The sequence below is a fragment of the Chroicocephalus ridibundus genome, chromosome 9 (genome assembly GCF_963924245.1).
Source record: "Chroicocephalus ridibundus chromosome 9, bChrRid1.1, whole genome shotgun sequence".
Classification (NCBI taxonomy): domain Eukaryota; kingdom Metazoa; phylum Chordata; class Aves; order Charadriiformes; family Laridae; genus Chroicocephalus; species Chroicocephalus ridibundus.
The window spans coordinates 47,230,617-47,248,636 of NC_086292.1; the positions used below are offsets into that span (position 1 = coordinate 47,230,617).

Here is an 18,020-nt window from a genome sequence, read left to right on the forward strand (position 1 = left end):
GTAACAGCCACAGAGATCTGCAGCTGAAACATCCATTTCTGCTTCCTTCTCCCTTGGCCAAAACTCTGGTGTCAGCCTTGAAAAACTATTGTGAAAACATACTAGCCCAGACACCATGTCTGTTTGTCGCTGATTCTTACTGCAATTATATTACAAAACCAAACGGCTCTGCTTGCTTTCCCAGTACATTCCTGGGCGTGTGCATGGATGAATGCCCCATACACCTCTTGCACACATAAACGCATTTCTCTCCAGCTTTGTATTTCACTGTGGGACTGTCAGAGCAAGTCTACAACTCAAGCTCCTCTTTAAAATGAGCCCCCTTTAGAGTACATTTTTCACCTGCTATCTCAATAGGCTGGTTGGATAGGATGGATCACAGGTGAACTGCTATGAAACCAAGGTTTTGTTTGGTTTGAAGAGTTCCCAAGAACAATTCTAAGCTAACCAGGAAAACCTCCACACAGGGGATTCCAACAAACATCAAAGAGTAAAACCAGCGAGAGTTTTTTGTCTCCACTGCCATTAAAATAATTTCAGGTCAAGAGGGAATATTGTTAAAATCAAAAGAAAAAAAAAGAGCTGCAGTTTCCAAGACATCTTTCTCTGCCTGAACAAAACAGGTCACTGAATGCACCTGCACCATGCTGTCCATTCTGTGGTACTAAAAGCTTTCACAGTGCTACTATTTAAAACTGAGATTTCTTCCCCCCTCCCCAGCTTTGTTTTGTCTCGCCAAGTAGCAAAGCTGCTCTAGGCAAAAGCTTTGCACAACCCAAGGCACAACCTGCGGATTCATAGCAAAACTCACTGTCACTGATGGCCTTTGACGACTTTCTGCCCTTCTGAATCAGATAGATCGATTTTACCCTCTTTTACTGAAAAAAAACACCTGTAGGGTGCCAAACATGGCTCTGGGGTGACTCGAAGTAGCACACGGGGACTGAGAGAAATCCTCTGGGCACTAAAAAGAGTTAGAGATGAAGGCTCTTTTCCCACACAGTTCATCAACCTGTGCACGTGCTTGTGTTTGCACAGGGAGGCAGTAAGGGTGCCATCACAGAGCAAGGGACAAGACTTGCTGATAATCTGCAGAAATATTTCAAAATATTCCCCCCAGCTTTTATTGTTGATGAATGACTCACTACAGCAGACTTCTCAGCTTATGAGCTTTCCCACTTTCATGAGACAGGAAAGTCAGGCCAAATTTGGGTGCTCCACTTTTTTTGTACCATTGCTCTCCCGCGCATCTCTCAGCGTCTGGAGCTGGGTTCGGAGCCAGGTGGTGGACAGGCACAGAGGAAATACAACAAATTACGTATGATCAAGTGCAGTATAAACATCAAACAGAGGTGGGGAGGGGAGCACAGGGAACCTCGTGACGGCAAGTGGGCACGCCAGATCTCAGCACACAGGCTGCCTAACCTCTGAAAATCCAATCTGTATCATTTCAAAGCAAAGGGGAACTGTAAGCAGGGATGTGAAGGGAGGCACCATGGGGAGCTGCTTGGAACAAAGCTCAGTATGTTTATTTGAAGTTATAGCTTGAGTTACAGCATAAACGAGCTATTTCAAACTCCAAGAGTTTACAACTTGAGTCTGCCTCTAATGTATCCAAAATTCATCAGCTATCCTCTCCCTGCTCTTGTTAGTGCAGAGTATCAGCAAAGGCTTCAGGCAGCGCAACAGGAGGAAAATGGTTTTTTTTTTCAGCCAATTTGTGACGGTCGTTTGCAGTGACAAGAAGATGACTACTTGGACAGGAACTAACATCTTTCTCCTGACTCCATAAACACCCTGCCTCGGCTAAAGCGCTGGAAGGTTAAACATGACTTGCATGGTGACACATTCAGCTCTCAGCAGTTCAAGATTTGGAGATATCCAACAACCCAGCAACAATCTTCTGTTCTGCGAACTTTCTCACCCTCTCTGGAGGAGGAGCATGAAACCTTATTCATCCCTGCAAGCCTCCTCCGGGAATAGATTCTAGCACTGAGCAGCTGTTCATTAGAGAAAGTCAATGCTGTCACTGCTGTTATTCTGCAGACAATAAAAGAGCAAATTACCCATTGCAAAAGCACACACCTTCAAAAATGCAGGCGCTGTGTTTGCAGAGCATGTCCTGCTCTTACTCCCCAGCTCTCACCCTTTCCTCAGACAACTCACAGACCTCCTGGACTGTTCAGGGAGAAAGCTGACAGCAACCACAGAGGACAAAAAACATCCTCCACGCCTGCCTTCCTCCTCCCTTTACGCTTTCCTGGAAATTTATCTACAATTTATTTCTACTTCTGGGCTAGACCCAGGACAGCAGATAACTAGCATGTAAAATCTCTAGGCAGGACACTTGCCTAACTGTATCCTAACACTTTGTGACATCTGCTTTGGGGGCAATATAAACAACGTCAGATCTCAAACCTGAGCATGCTTAGAGCAACAAGCATTTCTTCTTTTGTAACAGTTCCCATCTGAACACAGCAATGCACAGCTTTGCAAACAGGAAAGCAAAGCAGCCAAGAAAGGATGGGCACCAGTGATTTTCAGAAGTGGCGGAATAAGATGTTGCGTGCTGCCCTTCTGACACCCTACAATTCAGCCTCCCAAAGTATCACAAGCCAAGTGCTGCCTCCTCCCCAAACACAGCTCTTGCAACCACGCATCCTTTCCAAAAATTACCATTTGATTTTTTTTGGTTTTTCTTCCACCTTTGCTATACCAGTCCCTGTGGCAGTTTGGATTCAAGTTCTGTTTTCCTCCATCACTGAAGCTGGAGAAGGATGACTTTTGGTTACAAGATTATGGGCTCAATTCACCGAACATTTAGTAGTGCTTTGATGGTTCTCAGCGCTGAAAACTCCTCCTCTGCAGAGGATCAGGCTTTGGTTCACAAGCCTTGCAGCAGCATTCAGATGTGTACCTCAGCAGAAACTCCAGCACTGACAACCCTCGCGTACTGGGACTGCTAAAGTTGTCCCAGTACAATCTGGCAGCACCAGATTGCCCATAGCCTCCGTCATTAGAAATGTTCCTTTCTTTCCCTTTTCAGGCAGCTGCAGCATGCCTGGGTCAGCACATGAGTCTTCTTGGAAGGGAGGCTGAAAGCGAACCCAGCTTTTATTGCAAAAGTGACACTGTATTGGCGTAGCACTTTTTTTTCTGCCCAGTAATATAAATGAGCTCAGTAAATCAGCTTTGTATCGTCTTTTTACTTCACATCCTCAAAACATTTTGTAAGTAGCCATGCGTTTGTCAATGCAAACATTTAACTGAAAAGCTGAACAGGGAAGAATTGATCCCCACGTTTTGGAATGGGGACAGAGTCTCTCTTCCCACTTAGTAAATTAGTGCTGCAGCAAAGCAGCTACACATCCTTTGTCATCTTTAAAGCAGCATACAAACAAACATGTATAAACAATGAAAACACAGAATTTCGATCACTTTCTTAGCGCTATTAAGAGACCTCCACATACACCACTTGTATCTCAAACTACTATAGCAAAATCCCCAACAAAGCAGTCGGCAAACAGATGCCAAGATACACAGTGCAACTTACACTTCTACTAGCAGGCACAAAACCAGCTCCTTTAATGTCTGCACGTACGTACGTGCAAAATGGAGAATTTAATAGATGAAATGCACTTCTGTGATTTTAAAAATAAAAATAATTTTTTTAAAAAAGGAGAGAGATTAACGACTTTGGATGAGGAGTGTTCATTTACTACCTGGACACAGTCCTCAGACCAACATCTGCCACAGCTTCTGGGGTCTCTCCACGGTGCACGTCACACGTCGAGCATGGCAGGAGGAGCTGCTCTAGGAACTGCTTTTCACTTGGCTTAAGAAACAGCCTGTTAAACTTTCCCCAGCTCTGTATCCTGTGTCTGGAAGCCTGGGGAGCACACGGATCCCAGTCCAGACAGGCAGAGGGGGCCATCAGGCAGTCCTCTTTCATTTCCCTTCACTTCTTTATACAGCTGACAGATTTCAGCTCAGAAATTAAATCCTTTAATGTACGAGCTCAGCCACAAGCTGACACCCTGAACTATATGTAACTAGAAGCCCAGAAAGAGGCTGAGCAGTGGCAGGTTTCCAGGAACTGCCTTGGATTTTTAGGGGTCTCTTCCCCCACCCCAAACCCTTGATCCTTCAGGGTACGGAGTTTTACATGTCCAGGGAACGTTTAGTTCTGCTGCAAAGCAGTCAGAGCATGCTTTGCCCACCACTCCACCTCCTGTAAAGCTGTCAACATTGGCTCTCTGTTTGCGTACACGCATTTGGAACTGCTCTTCATCACGCCAAAAGGGACGGGAGCCAGCCAGACTGCACGAGGAATTCCTGCTCACTTCCCCAACAAGCGCTTGGAAGCGCCTACATTTGTACCGCTCCGAGCGGGAACTAGGCAAAATAAACAGGAGGTGCCGTGCCGACAGCCGCAGCCAGGCAGCCCTGTAGCCCCACTACAGACAGAGCTGCTGCTTCTTACGAGAATTAGGGGTCTTCTGGTTTTCTGCCACAGGCTCAAGCTAGCCAAAGGGTTGGAGACCTCAAGCCCTGCAGCTGAATCCTCAAGAAGCCTGAAGACACGTCACAGAGTTTTTGGGAGGCAAAAGCAGCAGACCACAAGCTGGAATCTGGCAGAGGCAATAGGAAACCCAAATAGTGGACGGTGAGACCTATCAGAAGAACCATGTTAGAGCATCATTGATAATGTCACCATTTTAGATAATAACTATTCATTAATAAGCTTTTCACCATTCTTAGCACATTTTCACAGATCTTAGCGCAAACAAACTCCTGGAAGGAAAGTCGCTCGGTGTACAGTGGGATTTAAGCCTCTAGATCAGATGAGAAGCCAACAAAAAAAAGAAGTGAAGACAGGAGCAGAGGTACCTTGGTGTCTCTGAAGCAGTGCGGAGAATGGCAGAGCAGTCTCCCTGCCCTAACCCTAAGACCCAGACAGCTTACGTTACTCGCGCTGAGCCCTTAAAGCACTGCAAGCCCCAGCCATTCCCCAGCAGCTGCCAGGAACACAGACAAGAGTGACGGAGGCTGCAAGAGGATGCTTTGCAAAGTTATCACCACAACAGGAACCACCATGCTACACCAGGCAAGTCCCATGGCTGACAACACTGATGCTGCTGCAACACGCCATTCTCAGCAGCACAGAGGGCAGAGCCAGACCCCATCCTTGATGTGGCCTGTGCTGCTCCAGTCCAGTCCCTCAACCTGCCTGGCTGCTGTGGGCACCAATCCTCCACACAGCGCCAGCACAGTGCCTCAGCTCTGACCAGCCCAGACGATCTCTCAGCTTCCCAGCAGGGCCAGGCTCTGGTCCAGTGGTTCAAGAGAAAGAGTCTCCCCTGGTCTCTGTCACTAACTTACTGTGCTGCTGTGGGCACATCTCTCAGCATCTCTGTGACTCCATCGGCTCACAGTTCATAACATTGCTAATTCACAGAAGCGAAGGTGCAAAAGTAATAGTTAGAAAGCATCAGAAGACCCTTAACAAGAGCCACCGTATCAGAGATTTAAATATAGACATCCCTCCAAATCAGTAAACACCAAATGGCCCTGCAGACCTGAGCTTGCCAGTCTCCGGATTCAGAGGAAGCATTCCCACACTTCTTTAACCACCATTACACCAGCTCTCTTTGTCATTTTCCTAGGATAGCGCATCACCTCCCAGGATGAGGCAGGAGAAGTCACCAAGAAAAAAAGCTGCAAGACAAGCAGAGATAGTCTTTACCTCTTGCGACAGTGATATGGTCAACAGAAGACCTTTCTGGCTCACAGGTGACAAGCCCTGAAACCCCTCCCTACTCAGTCACCTCACCTCGTCTTAGTGACTGGAGCCATTCCACTCCAGTGACCTCCTCCTAGTGCTCAGAAGCTGATGTTTCATTTCCCAGGGGCTGACACCTATTTCATCACATCTATTTGCAATTCAGATTTATTTGCAACATCAGACCTATTTGCAATTCACGACAGCAGAGAGGGAACAGGCTGGAGGCCCTGGGCTGTGCAGAAGGATACAACCCTCCTTTTAGACCTGGGCTCGTGCTCTGCCCCATTCCATCTGCCAGCAATGGCCGGTCACAGCACTGTCATGCACAGCTTTGAAAAGTGAAACATTATGGGAAGCCACCTCGTAGCGTGGCTTCCCTGATGCCAGGTATGCAGAACGCTTCCTACAAGCTACACTTCAAACACACAACATGCTGGGCGCCTACAGTAACACAGTCTGGCAGCAAACAAAGACTGCCAACTTGGAAGGAAGAACTAAAAGCAGATGGATGCATCTGCATTAACTGAGGACAATGCAAATCTGTTTTTCTAGGAAAAGTTTGGAAGGAAAGCTGGCTTTCCATGGGGAAGGATCATTAGTGATATCCACAGATTCTGTCAAAGCCCTTTGGCTGGATGCTTGCTGAGTGCTGCAGAGAGCCCTGATCTGTCTAAGGCTGTGCCTGAAGACATGGTGTTTGGTAACACCACCCACCCTTCCTTATCCCATCCCCCTTCTCTTTTCCTGCTTCTCGCTCTCATCCACAATCCATGTGGCATTGCCCCTCGGCTGCACTGGGAACAGAGCTGGGCAAGAGCATCTCTCAGTTACTGAAGGCAAACTCCCAGCTGTGTCCTGAGCAATCCCTGGCATCCGAGATATCCAAGCGTGGGCTCAGAGCAGCACGGCTCAGCTCCTGATTCAGCCTCCCTTGTGATCTGGGCCGACTCACCCCATTTTTTTTCCCTTAGCACCACCGGGCCTATTGACATAGTGTGTCTCAGGGACCAGGAAAAGCCTTCTCCATATGTCTGTCTCCCAGCTAAAGCAACAGGACCGTGAGCTTTGCTATGCCTCTGGACGCTTGCAACATCGTCACTCCAGCTGTTAGGATGCTGTAAGTTGCCATAGGGCATGGCTAGCCCTCGACCTCAGAGAGCTACTGAGGCTCTGCTGTTAACACAGACGATTAATAATTAACAAGTGCCATCAGGAACCCAACCACATCAACCTTCCCGTCCCACAGCCCACTGCAAGCTGCTGACCTAATTAGGATCTCTATTCTTAGCTCCCTTCCAGGCTCACAGTGCAGGCACAGCCTCTTCTATAGCCTCCAGGAGAGGCCAGGTGTGATCCCTGCAGTGCAGATGTGCTGATGCACCACAGGGTTACACCACCACCAAAAGACTCTTAGGGAAGGGCTGAATGGATCCAACTGCTTAAACCCTGCTTCAGTCCGAGCCTTACCAAACACAAGCTCTTATTTCAGGAAGGCTCAAAAGCACAGCAGATCTGGATTAATAAGAGATGCACATGGAGAACACTGGAGGATTGCAAACCATCCCTGAATCCCGCCATCCCTAGTCTTCAGGAGTCAGAGACAGAGCTGCCTGTAACACACGAGCCTGGCCATATCTGACAGCTCCAAACATCATGCATAGCCAACGCTGCGTGTGGAAGAGACCAGTTTCCCCTCAGGACCTGGAAACAGCTCACCTATTCCCAGCTGTACATCCCTTGTTCTGCTCTATTATCCTTGACACCTCTGCTGCCTCTCACTTCGGTGCCAATCCCGGGCTTAGCTGTTCTGCTTAATGGGAAGTGAGGGCTCTGAATTTTGTATCAAACCCTCTGTCACCACAGGCTGCTAGAGCTGTCAGGAGCATGGCATATCATAGCCCCACCAAACTTCACAGGCAGCTGAGCTGAAACTCCCCCTCCGGCTCCTGGGAACAGGCTGCTGACACTTGAGCTACGAGAAGCTTTCCCTTGGTGATGCGAGTGGTGTGATGCACGCTGGCCCCGTACGAACTCCAGCCAAGGAGAGAGCTGTGTATTTGGGTGGGTGCCTGATGCATGTCTGCACCAACCCTTCACAAGTTTCAGCCAATATCTGTGGTCTCAGTCCTGTTCCATGCGTGCTTGAAATCACTAGCATTGCTAGGCTCAGTAAAAGGGAGACAGAGTGAAAGTTTACAGCTCGTGTTACGCAGAAGGTCACTTCTAGCTTTAAAGATCTATTTATTAAGCTAGAAATGCTGTGTATCTCCTCCTTGATCTTGCCATCCTCTGAATTCACACTTAGCACCCTCTGCCATAAATAAGGATCAAGAGCATTTTACAGAATCCAGCAGATGCATTATGCAAACAGGTTCAGATACCTGCCGCCCAGGAAACCAGAGCTTCAAAACACATAAACAGAGTCCTCACGGCTGAGCTTTTGCGATGTCAAGTGGAGAGCGGTTCCCTGCCTAACTGCTAGTAAAGCAAGAGAGTAGAGGACAAAGAAAAACAGGATGCTAAAAGAAGAAAGGGAAAAGCAACAGAGGTCCGTGCCCAGCAGATGTACACAGCAGTTGCAGGCTGGAACTGGGATGTCCCCTTCTCCAGAGGTGAAGCATCATTTGCTGGTTAAATCAACAACTCACAGGAAAAATACAGCTGCCTTTACCCACCCCATGTTTTCTCTCTCTATGCATTTCTGTGACTCTCTTGCCTCCTGGAAGCACAGCCTTTAGCAGCCTCTTCTGTCCACAAACACAGCTGTGGAAACTCTCCCCCACAACACAGCAGGGCCCTGCTGCCTCTGCCACATGGGTTCCTACTGGAGGTAGACCACCCCTGACCAGGTGGGACCATCACCCCACTCTAGTTAATGCTGCTCTTTGCCATCAATGGCAGCAGCCACAATGGGATCAACACCAGGCTGCGGTCAGGGAGGTCACACCAGAGCACCACTAACCCGAATCCCAACTTCCCTGTCCCTAGATTGCATGGTACCCATGTTCAAAGCTGCAAGGGGAGCACAGTACGTGTCGTCAGGGCTCAGGCTGAGAGCCAACCCAGCATCCAGCACGTCATTCGCACATGCAGGGACTGAAAATCCACTTGTGGTAACAGCACGTCTGTTTCTGTGAGGTGGTGGCCAACTGCGAGTGCTGCTCACTTCATCACCACCTTCCCTTCTATCCCCAAAGCTCATCCCATTCAATAGCTGTATTCTCCTACAGCCCTTTGGAGAAGGAACCACCCAGGTCCCAGCACCCAGAGCCAGGCTCTCCCTTGGTACCTGCAAGTCACTGCAATACAAACCCCAAAAGAACAAAAACCGTGAAGGTGTTTCGGCTGCCTCCAAGCTCTGTCCCTGTTATCATATTTCATACAAATATTTGGCTGAAAAATACATTTCCTGGGACACTGCTGCAGCAAGCTGCTACAACTGTCAACGTAAATGATGTTCTGCCAACGGCAATCTCAGAGTGTCATCTCTAATAACACACTACTAAATCCCAACTCACAGGGGATGCGCTCATCTGCTGGAAGACTCTTCAGTGGCGTGCTCGGCCCAGACCTCAGCCCTGCTGTACCTACGCCCATCGCCCCGGTCTGTTCTTCCCACTCCTGCATTTATTGCAGCACATGCACAGGATCACGTGGAACACGACTGCTGAGACCACTCTGCGAACACCGCTGCATAGGTGCTTTGTTGGTGCTGGGGGAAGGCTGTTGCACATTCTGATTCTTTCCATCCTGGTCTGAGGCAAAGCTTTTTACCCATACACCAGAGTGACGTGTCACAGTAATCACGGCTACTCTGCACGCACAGACCAGGAGTCAGGTGCAGAGGACACAAGGAAGAAAAACCCCTTTTCCTCTGCAAGTGCACCTTGATGCCCAGCTCACCTGAGCAGACAGACCTCCATCATGAAATGCCCATAACCACTCTGCAGACTGACCCATTGCTTCTAAGAGGGCAACTCCAAGCCCATTACATTATCCCCACTTCCAGAGGCAGAAATTATGCGTTGAAGAAGTAATTTTCCTCTGTAGCCTGGATAACAGAGAGGAAAGGAAAACCCAAGAGTCCTAGCTCCCAGGACCACGCTTTGTTGACTCTGATGGTTACTTGGGAATGCAAGCCACCAAGTACCAGACGTGGGGCAAACACAGAGCAAGAGATAGTCCCTATCCCCAAGAAAATACATAAGAGCAAGCATGTGCATGACATGGAGGGGAAAAGTGAAGTGATGCGCAAAGTGACCTGCTGAGACCACACAACATCATGTTCCTCAAGCCCTTCCGCTACTCTTCTTTGAGAGCCGCTTTACGAAGCATGGCAGCACTTTCTTGTGTATGCCAAGGACCTGGGAACACAACCAGGACACACTGAGAATTAACGCTTTATGTACAAGCTCAGAGTGGAGCTCCAGAGCCTGCTTCCAGAAAAAGGAGCTACAAGAAAGAAGACACAGGCCCGTGGAGACCTGACCCCAAGCAGAGCCAGCACGCACAGATGAAGCGCCTGGGAAAAGCATCCAGCAGCCAGCTCCTAATGCTCTTTTTGGCAGAGAGCGCAGCAGGGCTGCAGTGTTCATTCATCATCTGTCCAGGTGAGGGGTGAAGGGGCAGAGCTGCCACATGTGTTTGGCGCTCTGTCCGCTGGGGAGCAGTGGAGATCCAAGGGGAAAATCCACGTTATCTCTATTTGGACAGCAGGCTCTGTTTCAGGGATGCATGACTGTATCCCGCTCTCTGTCTGCTCTCTTCCCTTCCAGCTCAAAACACCGCTTCCCCAGGGAACGTCTGGAAATTTGCACCATGAAGTCTGCACAGCTGAAACATCTGCAGCGCTTACAGCACCACCGTGCACCGTCGCTCTCTGCCCTGCCTCTGCAAGGCCAGCATGTGTTTAGCCACTGACACACAATACAGCCTTCCCTGTGTGATGGGGAAGTCACACTGTCAAGAGAAGCGACACTTTTAGGGTTTTTAGGCCATGCAAATATGACAGAAGGGGGTCGTGCTAATTGCTGCCTCTACTGGGAAAAGGCCTTTAATAAGGGAGATGGAACAATTCCCAGCCATCATATTGGGAACAAGGGGGAGAGGGAGGAGGAAACGGACAACTGGGCAGAAGGGCTACAGGGAAACAGATTCTTTTGCTATGCACAGCTAGTTCACATCCAGCGGTCTGGCAGGGCCAGAGGCATGAACAGCAGACAATCCCAGGCCTGAGGGCCAGCAACCCAGTGCAAATGAAAGTGTTTGCATTATAACCAGCATGGCCCCAAAAATCCATGACGAGCACACAGACTCGGTCATCATCACCTGGCACTGCCCAGTGCTGTCACTGGGACACCAAAGCTGCAGGCACAGCTGGTAAATGAGAACTAGGTACCACTGCACAAACCGTTCCCAGGGGCCTTGGCAGAACAGTGGGACTCAAAGGCTGGATTTCCATCTTACCCCACCACAAACGACTCGCTAGCCATCAGCAGGGAGGGAAGACTTAGTTTAGTTGCTCCTGACTGCAGACACATAAGAGTTTGGTCCCTAAAATTTCCAAACAAGCAACTCAATAGCTGTATTTCAGGCTATTGTTCTTTTGTTGCTGTTTTGTTTTTTCCTGAGATTTTTTGTTTCTTTTGTTTTAGTTTCATTTTTTTACAACTAGCGAAGGATTTCTGCCTGATCAGGTCACTCCAACTACCGTCAGCTGCTTCTGAACAGGGAGGCAAAACTCCTCAAGTCAGTCCAGGCATCCAAAAATGTGCCTCTGATGGTGAAGTGCTGAAACAAAAAAAAGGATCAACACCATGCCAGTCACTCATGGAGGAGTCTGCAGCCTGCACAGGTCACTGCAGTTTCCCATCTGTCTCAGAGATACTTCTCCCCAATTATAAAAATCCCAGAGATTTAAACAGGCATGTTTTTCATCACTATCAGCTCAATCTGGTGAAAAACTCAACCTCACATATTTGTTTTTGCAGCCAGCGGGTGGTGTGGTGCTGCAGAAGCGAGACTTGGGTGAGAACTCCAGGCAGAAATCTGCTCAGGCCGGCTGGTGCTCCAGAAGGAACGCTTCCCATTTAACCTCTTCCATTGCCTCCATTTGCAAAGCAGATTAAACATTGCAGAGTTACAAGATACAGTTACGCAGAACGAGTTATGATGCCAAGGACAGCATATTCACCTTTGTAGCTTGATCAATATTACTTATCAATAGCGAACCAGACCCAACACGGGAGCTGGCTCCGGAGCGTGGAACTGCCCATAGCAAGCGCTACCCTCGCCTCCATGCTTCATTAAGCACACAGAGGATCTGGCAGGAGCTGGCAATTAGATACAAAGCATTCAAAACCCCTCACAAATTCTCTGCAGATTCCACACAGATTACCTCCACGACACAATCCATTGATCAGAGGTGTATTCTCAGGCTCCACAGTTAATTACACTCCCTGCTGATGGATGAACAGCAAAGCCATCTCTCTGAAAATACACTGGTAGCAGAATGCCAAGCAACGCAATCCTAAACAAAGACAAAAGGGGCTGGGAAGGATTTCAGAGCTTTCAAGGTTAAAGCTGCCTATAAAATACACTGGGGTCAGCAAGAACAGGAGACAGACATGGCAGGGGGCACTGTCCTGAGAGAAGGGACAGCTCAGCCAGACTCCCAGCCCTGGTGAATTTGCCCACTTGCAGGATAGGGATTATACAATACTGGGGAGGCAGCCAGGCGTGCTGGGAAGATGCTGGAGTCTGGAGACCCCCATGGCATTCGTGCTCTTGGCTACGTTCTCGTGTTCAGACTTGCCCACTGCACTCTTGGTTTACACAGAAAAATGCACTCGGAGACTGAGGCCCAGATCGGGAGGCGAAGGACAGCTCACACCCAAAGCCTTGCTCCAACACTCTGTGTCACCAGAAGAAATCCCAGCTGAGGCTGTTCCCAAATACCACAAAAAAGATCTCTGAAGCCCACCCAACAGCTCAGCAAAGGGCCAGCAATATGGACGCAGAATACAAGTCAGATGTCACTGTGCTTAACCTCCTCTAGACTCTGCTAGGCAACCCGGGGGAGACACAGCCCTGCCAACAGCTCCAGCCTCCAACTATTTCTCTTGCTAGCTTAGGCAAGCATCTTCCTCTGTCCATGCCAGCCTTCGTTCATCTTGCCATCCAAGGCCACTGGAGATAAGATCACAACAACACTGCACTTCCCCAAGGTGCAAGCAGGGTCCCAGACCCCTTCTAAGAGCCCCACACCATAAAGCAGTCTAGGGCTACTAAAATCCACCTGCTGTTACAATCCACCTGCAAAAGAAAATCCCTTGGTGCAGAGAGAAACAACCCCATTATTATTGTTGGCTGCCTAGTCCTAGGGCTTGGCAGAGCAGCCAGCTGTGACCCCCAGGTGGCAATACCTCCCAACCCAGCTTGCTTATCCTGCTTATAAAATTAAGAGAAATTTTTATTAAAATGCTTTCTCTACAAGTTTGGGCCAAACCCTGCCACGTGCAGAGCCATACCAGCAGGAGAGATCATCACCAACATTGCAGCCCAGCTTGCCAACACACGCAACGGCTATGAGGCAGACGTGCCCAGGCCAACACACTCCTGCCTGCACCTTACCTTTTAAGACACTGAGGATGGCATCATTGCTGTAGCGTTTTCGGGCGGCGTTGGTTGCCACGCAGTGGTAAGCCCCAGCATCACTCTCCTGCACATCCACAATTTGGAGGACACCATTTGGAAGAGTTATAAACCTGAGTGACCAAAAGGAAGAGTGTGAGACAGGCTACGCCTTACCTGAGCTATTCACCAACTCCAAGCCCTTTTATCCCTTCCTTTTCTCCTGCAAATGTATCACATGCAGGTCCTGGTAATGACAGCAGAATGGGACCGAGAAACCTTAGATCAACCCAACTGGTGGTTCTTAAAAAGCAGCAGGTACAGGCCTATCCATCGCCCTGCACACGCACACATGCACATTTCTACATACAGATTTGTAGACGTCTCCAAGCATACAAGTGCCTTTGCACACACTATGGCCAGTTTCCCCACTTGCTTTTCACAAAGGTTTGGTAGTCAGAGGAAAAAAAAACATCACAAGCAAGTCTGAACATCATCTTTTTCCTGCTGCATCTCAAGTACATGAAGGGACCAACTGACACACAGATGCACCTTCATGGTCCAAAGCAGCCGGGACATGGTCACCTGAAGCTGCACCATTCCGGGGTTGTGTTGATTGCTCTTGTTCTTCCAAGAGTTTCTGGCTTTCATAAGCTGACAAACTTACAGTCGGGCAATTCAGCATCCCCTCATTTGCCCGTGGGGTGCTACTGGGCAACACTTCTGTGGAGTGAAACGGCTACACGGCTCACAACATGAACACAATCCTTGCTGCATTATACTGAACAAAGCAGATGATTAGCAATTAGCATAAAAGTGGGAGCTGGCTGTCAGCATCTCCATTTTCTGCCTGGATTCCTAGATGGCAGCCTCTTTATTCTTGAATGCAAGGCGCAAAGCCTACGTGATCCTTTTTAATTATATATGAGATCCATTTTTAATTGCAAGCCTCTATAAACAGAGCTGCTGAGCTTTGACAGGCAGCTCTGGGTTATCAGTCTTCATTATGAAGAGGACACATTCAAAGGCAATTGCTAAGGGGAGGGATAGCTGCTATTCCACAGGAACAGCACAAAGACAAGTTATAAACATGAGTGCCAGTCCTTCCATCCACAAAGATCCCAGTAAGTAAATCTGGTAAGTAAAACTGTGGTTTTCCAGGTGCTGAGACAGATAGAGTGCCATGAGTTAAGTGCCATGGAACCAGGAGGACCTTAAGAGATACCCATCCTGTGTTCAAGCCATGGGCACCAACAGCACACCTGCTGGAGCAAACATTTATCCTAAATCTCCCGCCATGGAAATACCTCCGTTGCCCTAAGCAGTCTGTTTCAGAGACAAATATCCCTGCTGCAAGTCTAGCATCTATCCTGGACCTCAGTTGCTGCAATCTGAGCTCATCACTTCTTGTCCTCTTCACAGCTGATGAAGAAACAGAAGAGCTAAGAGAGCTCCTCCAGTGACCATACTGTCTCTAGTGGCACAATCCTACAGCCTGATTCACAGACAGAGACTTACTGAAGCTTCCCATGTACACAAGGGCAACTGCCCCGCATCCCTAAAGCCATGCTCCCACTACTTACAAAGACACTTTCCTCAGATCAAGCTCCAGAGACCTCAGAAGTGGTGGTACCCAGAAAGCTCTCATCAGGATGCCTCGTCAGGACTCAGGAGAAAGACGACAAATATTTGCATCCTCTCAGCTCTGCGGAGGGAAAGCCTCCCACTGCGATAATATTTATTTTTGTCGTGCATCTGCTATTTGAGTCTGTAATTAATATCAACATATTTCAAACACCAGGCAAGGCATCTCCCAGCCACAAAAAGAACACTCCAATTATGCATCATGGATTCCTTGAGTCTGGGAAGGACCTCTGAAAATTCTCTATGATTTTTCCCCTCTCAGAGCAGGGTCAGCTACACCAGGTTGTTCAGGATCGTGTCGCATTCATCCAACACACCCAGTTTTCTCTTGAGGGTAGAAAAGAAGCCACTGTGCTTCTAAAGAGAGCAGGAGCTAGAGGCAAGGGGGAGTGAGTGGGGAGACTCAATCAACATATAGCTCAGATGGTCCCCTCTGGTGAGGCCAGCAGCAGAGAGCTCTACTAAACGCAGTGTGTACTGTTGGGAAAGCAGAGAGGTGAGTATTGCTCTCCCAGGGAAGCAAGGAGGGAAGAAAGGCAGGATTTCTTTCTCTATCCACAATTTCTCCCAGCTGTTCACAAAGCCTCCAGCTCTTCAGGCTCCTGGCAGCCCTGAACTGGAAGACCCCAAGCAGCCTGCAAGAGCATTTTGCTCCATCCCCAGGCTCTCTGCGAGGAAGCTGAGTTTGCCTGGTAACTCAGAGCAGACAGTTGGCACCAGCTTTTCTTCCACACAAAGGGAAGGTCTTTTTGTCTGCTCACCTTCCCTATGGATTAAGCAGAAAACAAAAGTCAAAGGAGAGATAGACAAAGGCCCTGGGAGAAACAGAAATACGGGCACCTCAGCAGTCTCAGGAGTTTTGCCGTTGACAGCTACAGTGCCAGGATCTTACAGGAGGCTGTTTGAATGGGGGCAAAATACAAGGCCCCCACCCTTGCAGCAGGTCGCTGGTTAAAGAACAGTGCATTCAGACCAGGGCCCAGCTCCCATGGGCACAGAAGGCAGCAAACTGCAAGAGCAACAGGGCACAAACACGTAGCTGTTCCCCTCCCTGTTCCTCCCCGCGCAGACTTGTACAGGGGAGCAGGGGCAGAGAAGAGAGCACTGGGGGGCCGACGGCTGCTCACCTCTTCAGTGACAATTACAAAGACAGTAATCATCAAGAACTCAAGAACTGAAATCAAGCACTGCTGCCTTGTGCCCAAACCCTGCAACTCTACAGCTCAGTGTGCTACACTATGTGCATAGCGGAGAACATTCCAGCTTTACCAGTCTTATTCCCTTTCTTACTTTCTCTCCGACAAACTGCTGGCACATCCTTCCTGGCAGCCTTTGAAGGTATACAAAACAGACTGAAGCACCAGTCCTCAGGACAAGTTAGGAACCCACAGCTTTGCTGTGGACTCAAAGTCTGCAAGCCCTCACAGCTCAAGAGCCCTGTACATGAGCCTGAGCCATATCAAGGCACTCCTGACACATGACGGAAGTAAACTTTCCACACAGATAAAACCCTCACTTAGCCAAAACATGGAAAAAGATATTGTGATTGCAGACCACATGATCTGCAGGGTATGCATTTGTGTGCAGACCTCCAAAGACCTGCAGTTCTTAAGAAGTTCTCATCTTGGCTCTAGAGAAAATAAACAGCAATTTGGAGCTGGTGTGAAACCCAGCCAGCACCTGAAACAGAAGAAATTACACCAAGAGATGTTGCACACACCCCAAAGAAACTGCAATCTAGAGAAATCCTGCAAGCCACCTCTCAGCAGCTGCTACAGATTTAAGACCATGGTTGGTTTTTTTTTTAAGTACTTCAGAGCCAGAACTGCAAAATACTTCTGTGCCTTAGTCACATATGAAAGTTAGATTTTGTCTTGACCTTCAGCAAGGCCCGAAAGGTATTCTGAAAACATCATTAAGCCATTGTCTACCCTTTGGGTTGCCTACGTATTTTTTAAGCTCAGACTTCAACACCTTCGAGGGTGGCACCACACTAGAACCTGCACCCAAGGGCAAAAGCCAAAGAGAGTGCCCAAAGGCAAGATCAACACAAAAAAGGAAAAAAAAAAAGCAAAAAAAAAAAGCAACATCAATTCGCCATGATTACTCTATCCCTCTTAAAAGAAATCATAAATACTGATGTAGTAGCGGTACCTCAAGTGTTGTATCTACAGCCCCAGAGTCTGATTTTGTACATACACCTAATCATGCTATTCTGGAATATGAAATCATCATCCTGACGCCTACCTATCCAAATGATTGCATTTTCACAGGCTCATCAGATGTGTGCACAGGAGGGAGTCCACAGCAATCAGAGGCTGGCCTGAGATCTGGTCCTTAAGGATGATGGGGTAAGGATAACAGAGCTCTGGTTGGCAGCCAATGTTTCCTGGAATTCACTTAATTCCTTCGAAAGTCGGTTACATTAAGTCCAACAACAACAACTAGACAAGAACGAAAAAGCAAATCCTTCTGAAAAAGCATATTAGCTAAAACATGATTTAAAAAGCAAGATCTGCAGCTAGAGATTATGGTCTGCCTTTTACAAGGGAGACAATTTTCAGGCTGCCCATGTTGAAAGCAATCTCCGAGCAAGTAATTTCACAACATCCATCGAGCTGTCTCATTAAAAAGCTATTGCCTTATCTATGGCACACTTTCCTCTGCAATCCCTTCTTTTTGTTTTTTTTTTCTTTCTTTTTTTATTAATTAATTTTCTTCACATTACAAAGCAACAGCCTCCTATAAACCTGTAGATGCCACACTTCAGACTCAACAATATAAGAGGTTATTCTTACAGAAACAGTCATTGCTGCAAAATTATACCTAAACCTTACCCCACACCTTCTTCCTTCCTCTCCTCCTGCCTCTTAGCTTAACTTCCCTGCGAGGAAACGGCTCCTTCTGCAGAACACAAAATTAGTTTTTAAGAACTAAAGGACAATGCAGTCACTGATCC

The 18,020-nt window shown here is 48.2% G+C and overlaps 2 protein-coding genes across 2 annotated transcripts in view; both read right to left on the bottom strand.

Moving 5' to 3' along the window:
• Positions 1-14,017, bottom strand: part of IGDCC4 (immunoglobulin superfamily DCC subclass member 4) — a 49,892-nt gene extending 35,875 nt beyond the window's left edge. The window contains exons 1-2 of the mRNA XM_063345381.1: positions 13,962-14,017; positions 13,418-13,551 (exon numbers count right to left, since the gene is read on the bottom strand). Coding sequence (XP_063201451.1) covers positions 13,418-13,551; positions 13,962-14,017 — 190 coding nt within the window. The remainder of the gene's footprint in view (positions 1-13,417; positions 13,552-13,961) is intronic.
• Positions 14,018-15,334: 1,317 nt separating this feature from the next.
• LOC134520282 (immunoglobulin superfamily DCC subclass member 4-like) overlaps positions 15,335-18,020 on the bottom strand; it is a 46,695-nt gene continuing 44,009 nt past the window's right edge. Inside the window, exons 3-4 of the mRNA XM_063345382.1 lie at positions 15,823-15,827; positions 15,335-15,418 (exon numbers count right to left, since the gene is read on the bottom strand). Of these exons, the coding sequence (XP_063201452.1) occupies positions 15,335-15,418; positions 15,823-15,827 (89 nt within the window). The remainder of the gene's footprint in view (positions 15,419-15,822; positions 15,828-18,020) is intronic.